Source organism: Pempheris klunzingeri, unplaced genomic scaffold (genome assembly GCF_042242105.1).
Source record: "Pempheris klunzingeri isolate RE-2024b unplaced genomic scaffold, fPemKlu1.hap1 Scaffold_63, whole genome shotgun sequence".
Lineage (NCBI taxonomy): Eukaryota > Metazoa > Chordata > Actinopteri > Acropomatiformes > Pempheridae > Pempheris > Pempheris klunzingeri.
In genome coordinates, this window is record NW_027254967.1 from 126,509 (window position 1) to 138,612 (window position 12,104).

Sequence of the window (12,104 nt, forward strand, 5' to 3'; positions counted from 1 at the left end):
GCAGGTTGTGTGTGTGTGTGTGTGTGTTTGGGGGGGCAGCTTGTGCGTGATGATGATGATGATGATGATGATGATGCGCGTGACGCCACGAGCAGAAGCAGATCAGCGGAGCAGACAGGACCCGGGCTGAGGCAGCAGCATCATCCGCCACAAAGGGAGCTCAGTGCTGCTTGAAGCTCGACCCTCCGCTCCTCTCCTCCAGGCTTTGAGATGCTCCGGCTCGGCGGCAGGATGTGCGGCTTGTCGGCCCTGCTCTCGGTGCTTCTTGCCGGGCTCGCCGCGGCGTCCTCGGACCTGTTCGACAACCAGCTGGGCGACATCAATTACTGCAAAAAGCAATGCCAGCTCACCATCAAAAACAAAAGCCCCGCTAAAGTAAGTTATGCCTGTGTGTGCTGTAGCGTAGGCTGTGTCTGCAGAAAGCGCATTATCAGCAGCGAGCTGACAGCTGCATCCTGCCGTCCGACATTTCAGCGTCAGCAGCGACACACACACTAACATTATATGTTTGGCTGCGACAAAAGCTTCTATCTTTACGTGAATGATGTAGAATAAATGTATGTTTGGGTCTGTGCGTAATGACAGGCACGGTGCTCGCTCTCCGTCTGCTCGCTGCATCCTGTCGGACGCACAATTAGGCCGAAAAATGGATGCAGCCCATTTTCTTCTGCTCCTTAAAGACTCGTCCAAGAAGTGAACTGCAGCCAGTCTGCTCGTCTCCGCTGTGCTTGCGTTAGACTGCGCTTACGAATGATTATTTCTGAATCCTCACTTAAAATCGGGCAGGCCGGGCGTCGCGCAGGCTGTGGAGGACCACTGAGACTGTTGTGAGCCATGAAACAATCATCCTTATTTATGGACAGCTCACACAGCGTCTCCCTGTGCAGACGAGGCCAGGCGGGATCCTAGCGGGACGGTGGCTGTGAATTTCTCCAGGAGTTTCTGTGGGTTAGAGCCTTGCCTAGATTTCCACACACACACACACACACACACACACACACACACACTCCCCCCCCCCCCTCCTCCTCCTCCTCCTTTTCCTTTGCTGCTGCCTTCAGGTGTGGTTCGGGCATCCTGCAGGGCAGCAGGAGCAGAGCTGCAGAGCGGATCACAGTCACCTGGTTTGAAGATACAGATTGAAAACGAGCGGCCCGTGCAGATGTGTCGAGTTTTAGGGCTTTCATACTGTGGATGAGCAGTCGTCTTTAAAACTAGAAGGTTTCATGGTTTGGGATAAACACCCCTCTCTGCTCCCTGTGAATAAACAGGGACGCGCAGTGAAGATGATGACAAGCGCAAGGCTGTAATAAAACCGTTCGTGCTCTTTGTCTCTCCTGTTCCCAGAGATGCCACCAGAGGGCGCCGTTTGCTCATTACAGAGAGTGAATGCATTATGACAAGAGGGGGGTGCAGCAATGTGCATCTTCCTTTTTCTTGCATAACTTGTATGCAACTGGCCCATTATCACTGCTTTTCCTTTGCAGTTCTTATCAACTGTTTATGACAGGCCATAATACAACAGTGACACCGTGTCATTAAGGGATGCCACAACCCATCTCTGTCACATCTTTCCAACAAGGTTATATTGAGTTTATCCAAGAGTGCAGGAGACATCTCTAATTTTGTATCCCTCCCTCTCTTCCTCTCTCTCTCTCTCTCTCTCTCTCTCTCTTTGGATGGTAGGACTCCATAATGAACGCCTGTCACCGTGGCTGTCGCCTCTACTCCATCTGCCAGTTTGTCAATGGCAACGCCGGCTTCAATACCAGCAGGGAGGAGTGTCAGGGAGGTGAGTCAGCGTGTCAGTCTGCCCGTGGGACTGTTCGAATGAGTTTGTTGGTCTTAGAGTCTCACTGTTTAAGGGGTGGAGGCCTCAGTCCTTAATATATGGTGTCAAAATGAATGGCAGTGGAGCAAATCCTCATAGCAATAAAATCCTCATATAGTCAGTATCATTAATGTGAACCCAGGTCCACTTTAGAGCGTCAGAAAGTGCAGGTTCAACTTCTGGTTCCAGTCATTTCTACTTGACTTGTGTCATGAAACCTTCAAGGAGAGGGCTCCTTTTGTCCTTATATCAAAAGAGGAAAATAAATGTCAACCATTCACTCTTTTTACCTAAAAGTAATATACTCTGGTATCCTTTTGGAAGAAGTTGGATTGAATGTACTGCAGCAAGGTCACGTCTGGTGGATTCAAGAAGATATGTAAACTCTAGGTTTGCAAGGCAAAAGCAGACAGCAGCTAAATTCTGTTCACATGGATTTCCAGCACTGGTGCAGACTCTTAAAAACATCCAAATGTTGAACACAGCTCTGCTAAATATTGTATTGTTTCCTAAAAGCAGGCAGGCTCAGTGGGTATTTTCTGGGTGTTTGAGGCTGTTCGCCCTGTTTGAACTGCTGTATTGGAAATCAATGATGTGATTTGCCATCCAGACAGCAGAAGCCCAGTCGCCCCCTGTTTCAATAACAGCAACGTGGAGTGAATTGTCTCCTCAGGGGCCAACAAATACATCTCCCTTGCATCTTTATCTTTCTTCCCACATGAACAGCCTGTGTTTATTTCTTCCACCCAAACCATAGTGCTCCAAACCCACTCTTTATTCCCTTTTCACTTCTCTATTTGCTCTCTGTCCCCCCTTCCTTTTTTACCATGATGCCTCTTCTTTCATGCTTCACAACTGTCCCCCCCCCACTCTCTCTCTCTCTCTCTCTCTTTCTCTCTCTCTTTCTCTCTCCAGCCTGCCAGGAGGCATATATCAAGCTGCTGGAGCAGGAGGCCTGCAGCACTGGCTGTGCCAGCCAACCCTCTGAACCTGAGATCAAGAGGAGGAAGGTGAGTAAGGCCACTCTGCAGTCAATGGCTGCACACACAAACACTGCAAATGCAGGTATAATGGCCAAAGTGACTAAGGATGTCAAAATATTAATGTGGAATTAGCAGACTGTACATATGCTGAAGTACATGCTGCTCTTTCGACCGCAGCTCAAAGCCATGACTCTCCGCCCTAAGCCCCCCTCTGTGATGGAGGCTGTGTCCAGTTGGTGTAACGACATCGTCAGCTCTGCCCAGAGCTTCATCTCCTCCACCTGGACCTTCTACCTGCAGGCTGACGACGGCAAGGTTGTGGTTTTTCAGGTAAGACCCACCAAGGTGTTTTTTTTCCCACAACAGGCAGGCTTTGAATGTCAGGGCACTCAATAGTAATCACGCTTTTGCTTCACATGAAGCATTTATCTCTGATCTGTCCATTGTGAGTTTGATGTTTATAGATAAAGGTTTGAAGTGATATTCTACAAAATGTTCATGTAAAAGCTATATTTATGACCGAAATCTAAATCAAAATCTCAGCTCAGCATCGAAATCAGCTCCTAAAACTTTTCAATTTTCTAGAAGTGATGTGTTTTCGTGCTTCTGGCTGCAGCAGCAGTTTGGTTCTATAATTCATAACAGAAAAACAATGTAGTTGGAGCAGCAATGGTTCCTTTGGCTGAGCTGAAAAAGAAAAAACAAAATAGGCTGCAGGTGATCTCTGCACTTGCAAAATTTCCCCGCATCATTCTGAGTGTCTGTGCTGACAACAGAGTTGGATCTTAAAGACAAATGAACGTGAAACATCCATAAATGAAATATCCTCATATGCTGTATTATGGCCCAATGAGTCATAATGGTGGAAAGGGAATTTATTAAATTGATAGCTACAAAGCTTTTACATGTTGTATGTTTTCAGTTGGAGGTTAAAAGCTAGCCAATAGACCTTTGTAGATTATTAGTTGAGCTAACCTCTGCTTCCTGTTAAGATAGTGAAATATATCCTCGGCTTTACGGTGCCGGAGAGTTTGGGTCGCTGCCAAAACAACTCACCGCCCATTTTAGACTCGGTGGATCTGTGAAGGTTGAGTGAGCAAGGGCACACAGCAGGGCAGGGACAAGGTGGTTGAATCCGTTCATTTTGGCACTTTAATTGTTTATAAATGTCCTTTTAAATTATGTCACTGCCCTCAGCTGCACCATGCATTTTTGATAACTGGCAAGGCTGGATGTGGTAAACTCGCCTGAGGACGAAAACATACTGCAAGATTCAAAACAGAGTGGACTGCACTGAAGAATGAAATTCTGGCTGTGACAAACAAATATTCAGAGGTTATTTCTGGAATCTGACAAGATGAACTGAGAGGAGCTGACTCATTGTTCAAGCCTTCGCAAGGATGTTACATTTTAGCCCTGTTGGTTTGTCTGTTTTTTGAATAACTCCAAAAGTGTGAACTTACTTGAATGAAGTTTGGCCAGTGATTATTATTGGTGAAGATCTAAGATTTTTTTTTAAAGGATTTGATATAAAGACTTTTTGAATGTTTTCACATCTACCTATTTCAGTGGAAAAGAAATCTGGTGTCTGTGATGATCTGTGGCTTCATGTGTATTTTCATGCTGATCTGGTTCCAGATGCAGATCAAACACTCACATTTTCTATTATTGAAATAGTAAATTCTGAGGCTTGGCACAAATACACCCTTTCACAGTGCTCTTTAGTCGACCTGAATGTATTGCTAAAGTCAACGCTGTAAACCACCTTTACATTTCAGCTATAATAAGATTTGGTCTGTCTAACCACCAGACTACCCAACCATATCCTCCAAATTTCAAAAACTGGTTAGAAACCTGCATCTTTGTCCGAGTTTTTCCCATTTGGATAATGTGACTTTGATGGCATTTTTAGCTGCATAATTAAAGGCCTCAATGGGAAATGATAGTATTTATGCACCGTAACCCACACAGAAGGGCTTCTGTATAACAGAGGAGTCCTTTATATGCTGAAATTCACTATTAGGTATAAGGGGCTGTGTAGACTGGGCTCTGAGGCACTGCCTCATACAGAGATGCAGCAGCCACAGAACGTGAAATTACCAACATTTCTTTCGGACTTGATGATGGATGTTTGCTCTTTATGGCAGTGACATGCTGGCTGGAGCGGCGGGGGGAAGCCAGGCTCCACGGGGCTGTGAGAAGACTATCAGGCCTGTGTTTAGTGGGCAGCTGGCAAACCGCCACAAACTTGACAGATTGACTCTCTGAGTGTTGAAACAACAGAAAAAGTTCAGCTAAACTGTGGGACAGCAGGGGCGGGGCAATATGAATTATGTGGATGCCCATAATGAGCTCTCTGTATACATCCACGTGTGTGCTCATGTGTGTGTTTATGTGACCTCAAGTTGTGAGAATAACAATAATAATAATAATGATAGTTGTGTGCAGACAGCTACCGGTAACCAGTCAGTGGCAGCATTTAGTTTAGATTGTAAGGGTGGAGTAAGTCACTCTTAGGTCACAACTAAGGTTTGTCCCTGGGAAGGAAAAAATAAACTTGTAATTATCAGGAAATACTGGTAAAACACAGCCCTTTACCTCAGTCCTTCCCCTCTCACCACCCTCTTGTTATTTTGACAAATCAGAGCGTTTGGGACAAAAGTGAGTCGACTAAAGACTTCCTCTCTCTGAGCTGCGGTTCTGCTTGCGAGCCGGCCTGCAGAACAAATTGAACTTGGTATAAGGCTGAATACAAAGAGCGACGTCCCTACCCTGTTTCTTCCTGACAATTCCCTTGTCATTCTGCCTGAATTAGTTTTAAAGAAACAACCACCCTGAGCAGAGCAGAGAGAACTAACGAAATAACAGAGTTGATGCTGCCTTGAAATAGAAGTCAGCTTAGTTTACTGATCCAGGCACAACAGACTTAATGTGACTCAGTGTGAAGCACATTCATTAAAGTGAAAACATTTGCCTACAAAAAACTGCTTTGTGGTGATGTAGGCTATTTATAATGGTCTAGGTTGGCTGTTAAAATCCGTTATTTTTCATATTGTCAACAAATTCCATCAGAAGACCAAAACAATTGATGTATTAGTCTGCCTCTCAAAACTTTCTGACCTTCATGCCATGTCTGCTCCTCTCAGGCCCAAGCCCATTAGTTCCTACCAAAGACATAAATCCTAAAATAAAATAGGTCACAAATACATATTTCTTCATTTTTAAATAAGGCTCCGTAGTTTCCTAAAATAGCTGGGCACTGTAGTTTTTAGCTAACATTAATCAAGCAGAAGTAAATAGTGCTTTTGTCGGGGACTGTTTTCAGCTGCGGATTAATACATATTTTCTCTAATGAGAAGATAATATCAGTAACTGGATACTTGTTAGGAAATCAGTTATTGGTGTTGATCGTTTCATGCAATTGACAAAAAACAGAACATCACCAGACTTGTTCTTTAAGTCTGAAGAGCTTGCCTTTCAGTCTGAGGTACTAAATCTTTACATCCGTTTTTTTTCCTATATATTTTTGTTCTTTTTCGTGACTATCCACACCTACTGGAAATATAAGAAGTGGCCTTAATTGTCCACATGGGGGTGCTGTAATCCAGATTCCAGATTCCAGGCCATAATTTTGACACCATAAATCCAATTTACTCTTCATGTTTGCCAAATGGACCATTTCTGTCCTCCGTACGGTGGCACAAATATGTAAGAGGCGTTTGATATGATCCACATTGACCCAATGCAGTATTTGTGTTAAGATCAGTCTTTTACGTTACATGTTTACATGCATTTGTTGACCCTCAAAAACAACAAAAAATAGATTCCAACTTAATAAGATAAGTGAGATTCTGTCCAATCGTATCCACCACTGCTCAACGTGACACCCTGTCTCTTTGTGGCTGAGATGCTTCTGGACTCTCAAACCTCCTCTCTTTCTATAAGCCAGGGCACCTTTTGAATTTTCTCTCATAATGCGTGACAGATGCAGATTGGGCTCCGCTCGTTCTGATGGTTAGATCCCCTCAGTCTGCAGGCAATGAGAATCATATCCCCTCACATCTACCCTCGTTTCCCCAAACCTTTACACTGACGCCGCATCTGGTTTCAATGCACTCTGTCAGAAAACATTGCTCGCTAGGGGTAATAAACCCAGTTGTGAAATAACTTCTTCAACAGAGGAGGTTTGAAGGATTGTAAGGGTTTTGGGAAGCAAACTAACCAGCCATGTCTCCACAGTCAACTCCAGTATTTTTGTTGTTGCACTGGACAACAGATCAATCATTTCCAAAGTAAAGCAATGTGAATGAATGAATCTGGGCCTAATTTACCTGGTTTCACATTATAGCCAAATGCAAGACACAGCAAGAGGTTTCAAAGTTCATTGATCCACTTAGTGTCAGAATCGATAAATACTGGGAGGTTACTGCAGTGGGATATGTTGTACTGCTCTACGTGTGTGTGTGTGTGTGTGTGTGTGTGTTGTTGCTGATGCCAGCAATAGTACTGTTACAACCGACTACAGCTGCTGTTGTAGTGGAGGGAGGGTCAGCAGTGGGGAACCAAAATCCTCTTTTAATGAGTTCTCCAGGGGAACCAGAAACTCTGTGCACATAATGAAACACACAACAGTGCGAATACTGACAGCAGGCTGCGCGTATGTGTGTAGCAGTTGTTTTAAAAAGCCATTTTTCAGTTCAGTCCCAGTTCAAGTGGTTTTCCTGAACTGACTGCGGTGCGTGTGAAAGATACTGTGAGAGACACCCAGACATATTGAGCGAGCATGAACAAAGGATGGAAATCATTAGTTTCAAGGCAGTCTGATTAAGTTATACAACATATTGAATGCTTAAAATGAGATATAACAGTTATCATTCTTCTAGTGTTCAGATTATGATCCCAGAGACTTTTCTTTTCACTGAACAGAGGAGTGAGTTCAGATTCATATGGTGGCAAAATGACAAAAAATAAACTGCAGGACTCTGCCTTTTATACCATACCCTCTTGTCTACTGTATATTCATTTTAATGTGTCAGAGAATCAACAGCACATTAGTCTATCCTGTTGTATGTAATGTAATGTATCAAAATCTACCTACTAGCATCTCAAAAGCCAACAACGAAAAGGCAGCTTGTTATTTTTACTTTCTGATGTCAGGCCAGCTCTTTCCCCCTGAATCTAGTCTTCATGCCAAACTAGGCTAATCATCTCAGGCTTCAGTTATTGGTCTTCTGATCTAAATCTCAGCAGGAGAACAAGAATAAGTGTATTTCCTTAAGTTAGATATAGTCGAGTTATATTTTGTAATGTAAAAATTAAGTGTTCAGGTTGTCTCTCCTTCCAATTCTCATGTTTGATTCATCTCCTGTAGTGTTTCTCTAGTGTTGCTCATTCCAGCATCCCAGCCAACTATTCTTAGTCAGAGCTCCTCTGTGGTCTGACCTCAGAGTTTTAAACAGACCCTTTCCTGTCACATCTGCTGGTGAATTACTCTGGTAGAATTGCTGCCATAGTGGCTGAGTATCTGCATTGTTGTTTTTTCTCCTCAGAGCCAACCAGAGATGGAGTACTCTCTGCCCGAGCTGCAAGCTCCTCGATCCAGCGTGGCGGACAAACCCTGGCCACAGGTCCACTCTCACACCCAGAGACCCCATGGTGAGAACATAAACACAACACACACACATACTGTACATGCACACATTTGTCCTTGTTAGGCTTTTTTTTTTTTTTTTTTTCACTGTGTTGTTCGGCAGGTGTGAGGGGACATGGCGAGAGGGGGGCATCCAAAGCAGGAGGCAAAGGAAAGCACCCTGTCCAGCACACGGACGACCCCACGGCTGAGCACGACTTCCTCGGCTGCATGTCAAGGTGAGCTGGAGTTAAACGAGAGAACAAATGTCTTCCCCTCATGATATACTTGATATTACTGCCAATCAAGTTTTTTTTGTCTGACTTTCTTCCTTACAGGCAACAAGCAAATCGTATCTTTTAATACTGTTAAATGATATCATGGTGCAATGTATGCTTTTCAAAACAGCACTCTGCTGCATTACTCTGTGATGCTATTTAACTTTGGCTAAAACAAAGGTATTTTGGCAAAAACAAAGGTAGACAAGGATTTAGAGGCATCCACAGAGATGGATTATCTAACTAAATGTTTTCCATCTGTGGAAGCTAATTTGAATACCATACTGACATGAATTAAACTAATAGCTGCATGTAGAGTAGGAAAACACACGCACACAAAAAGAAAAGACCTAAAACAGTTTTGCATGCTTGAAAAAACATTTTGTTCCCATTATTTGGCTAGCTCTAATTGTCGGCGCCTTCGTGTTTAGTTTCTCTGCATTTCTAGCCCTCTTCAGTCTCATCCCCTAACTCTTGCCTCCTCCTTCGGTCTCCAGACGTTCAGGCCTTCCACGGTGGATTTTAGCGGCCTGTCTCTTCCTGTCCATCATGGTCATGTTGTGGCTCAGCTGTGCCAGCCTCGTCACCGCACCAGAGCAGCACATCAAGACTCAGGTACACACCTTCACTTCATTATACATTCCTCAACCAGTGGACACAACTAGTAGTTTTGCTGTGGAGGCAAAGTAAAGATTATTGTAAAATCTGTTTCTTATCAGCGTTTCACATCCACAACAGCTAGTGTGCTGCCGTGTCATGGCTTTCCCTTCCACTTGATTTAATCCTTTTGTATCCATTTGAGGGTGTTTTCCATCTGCAGTCTCTTATTTGAATGACACACATCGTCAAAGCGAGATTTATGCATCCTGAGTCACCTTGTTTAAATCATCCTTAAAAAGGATCTTTTAAATTAAAACACTCCATTTAATTATTACAAGAACTGTCAGCTTGTACATTTTTTTCCTTTTTTCATTCCAAGTTTGGTGTTTGTGAAAAATCTAACTGAGTGTAAAAGTGAAGTCGAGGTAGAAGTAGGTGGAGGTGTGTGCAAGTGAACGCGGTGCCTGTTTCCTCACTGTTATCACTTGTTTCGTCTTTTCAGCTGAGTATCAACGGAGATAAAGAGTTTCTGGATAATGCCCACAAAGTCAACCCGTACCACCTGAGTCCTGTGATCGCTGTCACGGTGAAACAATCAGAGGAGAGCCAGGAGGCAGGACCGCTGCCGGTGAAAGTTGACCTCAACAAAACCTGCGTTTAGAAAGGACCAATGGGAGAGCTGCTGTCTTGTTTCCCAGGGTAACCATGTCTGAAATCCTTGGCCCGTCTGTGAGAGGGGTGAAACAAACGCATCACGGGACTCACTCAGTCACCAGAATTTTTTAAAACATATTTTTAAGAGCATGGCACCCTCCAGTCATTTCAAATTACCATACTGAACCATCTAGCTTGATCTTGTTGGTCTGATAGCACTTCATTTCCTTGTACAGTCCAGATTTCTTCAAGTCGATCCTCAGATTATCCTTAATGGCCGGCCTGCTCGTTGATGAAGTCAGTGCTCTTGTCTCAGAGCCGAGCAGACGGGATGGATTACAGCTGAGAGCTTTCATATCATTTTTCATGTCTAGCGTGGACGAGAGAAGACAAACGCTGAGATTCATTTTAGATTCAATTTTGCCTCGTTCTCACAGAGAGTTTGTGTTAATTAATGGGTTGCTGAGAGCTGAGGGAAAAAAAAAAGTGTAAAAAAAAAGTGAGAGAGCGGGAAGGAAGATGAATGGAAGGTGGGATAAAGACTGAGAGCGCTCTTGTTGGCACTGCAGGAAGCAGATACTGTAGGTCACAGTTTGCATTTCTGGGGAAGAAACACTGAAGACTGGTAGATTCAAAACTGCAACCGGATTTTAAAAAAACTGGAACGCTCTGTCTGAGAACAAGCAAAAATAAAACCTTTATTTATTTTCTCGTCTATTTAATTCAGAATCATCAACACACGAGTTGTCATGTAAAATAGTGTTATTGAAGTGCCATGTACAGTTAATTCATCACACAAATGTAATTGCTCTGTATGTAAAATATCAGAGATTTGAAACAGACACATAGAGGGAAGAATGCACCTATTACTGTATTATTATTATTATTATGATTATTATTAGCATATTCTTGCTTATATCACTTCAAGAGATCTTAGCTGTTATATGTGCCATGTGCTTTCTAATAGCTGGCTATTTTGTATGTCCTAGGAGCACACACTGAAGGATAACCTCTGTAACAATGTGTAATGCAAAGCTTTTAACATAGACCTTTGTTACTGAACAGAGTTGCACAGTCTTAGAGAAGATTTTGTTTTCCTCTCAGTGCTTTTGATGTTCCGTAACGCTCTCTTTTCATCCAGGCTATGTAGACAATAAACCGTGCATGCAAGTGACGCTTTGATAGTTTATCTTAACCGCCCGCCAAGACTCTGCTGTAGACTTGTGACTTTTTGTGTTACTATTTACCGTAAACCTTGAATAGAATGTGTAATGATGAATGACAATATCCTCATGATTTAAAAGGAAGGATTCTTAAATTAAAAAGCCATTCAATCAATATCTGTGCTGGTTCAAACTGAAGGTATATCACAAGGGATGTGATATGAATTTCAAAACTGTATTGTTTCCTTTTTACTGGTCTGTTTATTTTCAATGAAATGATACTTACATGATGAACATGATGAAATAAAGTGTTTTCATTGTAAATAAATGACAGAGATTTACATGTTTTCTTTCATCTGCACTGCAAAAATAAAGATGACCAAAATAAAATCAAATAATTGTGGCCAGTATAATAGCAGGACAGATATTTGATAAATCCTAACAAATCCTAAAATATGAATATGAAAGTATGTGGACACCAGAACATTACACTTTTGTTTGGTTGTGTGAACACCTAACTCTGAAACAACAGGCTTTAGTGCACAGCTGTACCAGCTTCTAGTCCTCTGAGAAAGCTTTGCACAAGATTTAGCACACTGGCTGCAGAGATTACTGAGGTCGGCCACTGATGCTGCGCGATAAGGCTCACACTCAGCAGCCAAACTCATCCCAAAGGTATTCACCACGGTTGAGATCAGGCTTCTCAAGTTCCTCCACACCAAACTGAGACAAAACATTTCTTTATGCTCCTTGCATTATGTGCACGGGAGCACTGTCATGCTGAAAGGGGAATGGACTGTTACCAAACCTCTGCCACAATGTTGAAAGCCCCCTATTGTCTAAAACACCATTGGGTGCTAAAGCATCAAGGGTCCAATTCTCTGGAGTTTGAGAATTTGCCTCATGTAAATATGAAAAACAGTCCCAGACCAAATGTACATCCACATATGAAGTGCAGATTTTTCACTT

At 43.0% G+C, this 12,104-nt stretch overlaps 1 protein-coding gene across 1 annotated transcript; it reads left to right on the forward strand.

Moving 5' to 3' along the window:
- Positions 1 to 157: 157 nt before the first annotated feature.
- On the forward strand, positions 158 to 11,424 carry LOC139224833 (transmembrane protein 59-like). Its single transcript, XM_070856143.1, has 8 exons — positions 158 to 375; positions 1,684 to 1,789; positions 2,744 to 2,838; positions 2,989 to 3,141; positions 8,361 to 8,466; positions 8,565 to 8,679; positions 9,216 to 9,333; positions 9,821 to 11,424. The coding sequence occupies exons 1-8, from the start codon at positions 211 to 213 to the stop codon at positions 9,977 to 9,979; spliced, it is 1,017 nt and encodes a 338-aa protein (XP_070712244.1). The 5' UTR covers positions 158 to 210; the 3' UTR covers positions 9,980 to 11,424.
- The last annotated feature ends 680 nt before the right edge of the window (positions 11,425 to 12,104 follow it).

Coding starts and splice junctions, on each gene's coding strand:
- LOC139224833 (XM_070856143.1), top strand. CDS start 211: ATGCTCCGGCTCGGCGGCAGGATGTGCGGCTTGTCGGCCCTGCTCTCG. Junction 376..1,683: donor AAAACAAAAGCCCCGCTAAA/GTAAGTTATGCC, acceptor TTTGGATGGTAG/GACTCCATAATGAACGCCTG. Junction 8,467..8,564: donor TCACACCCAGAGACCCCATG/GTGAGAACATAA, acceptor GTTGTTCGGCAG/GTGTGAGGGGACATGGCGAG.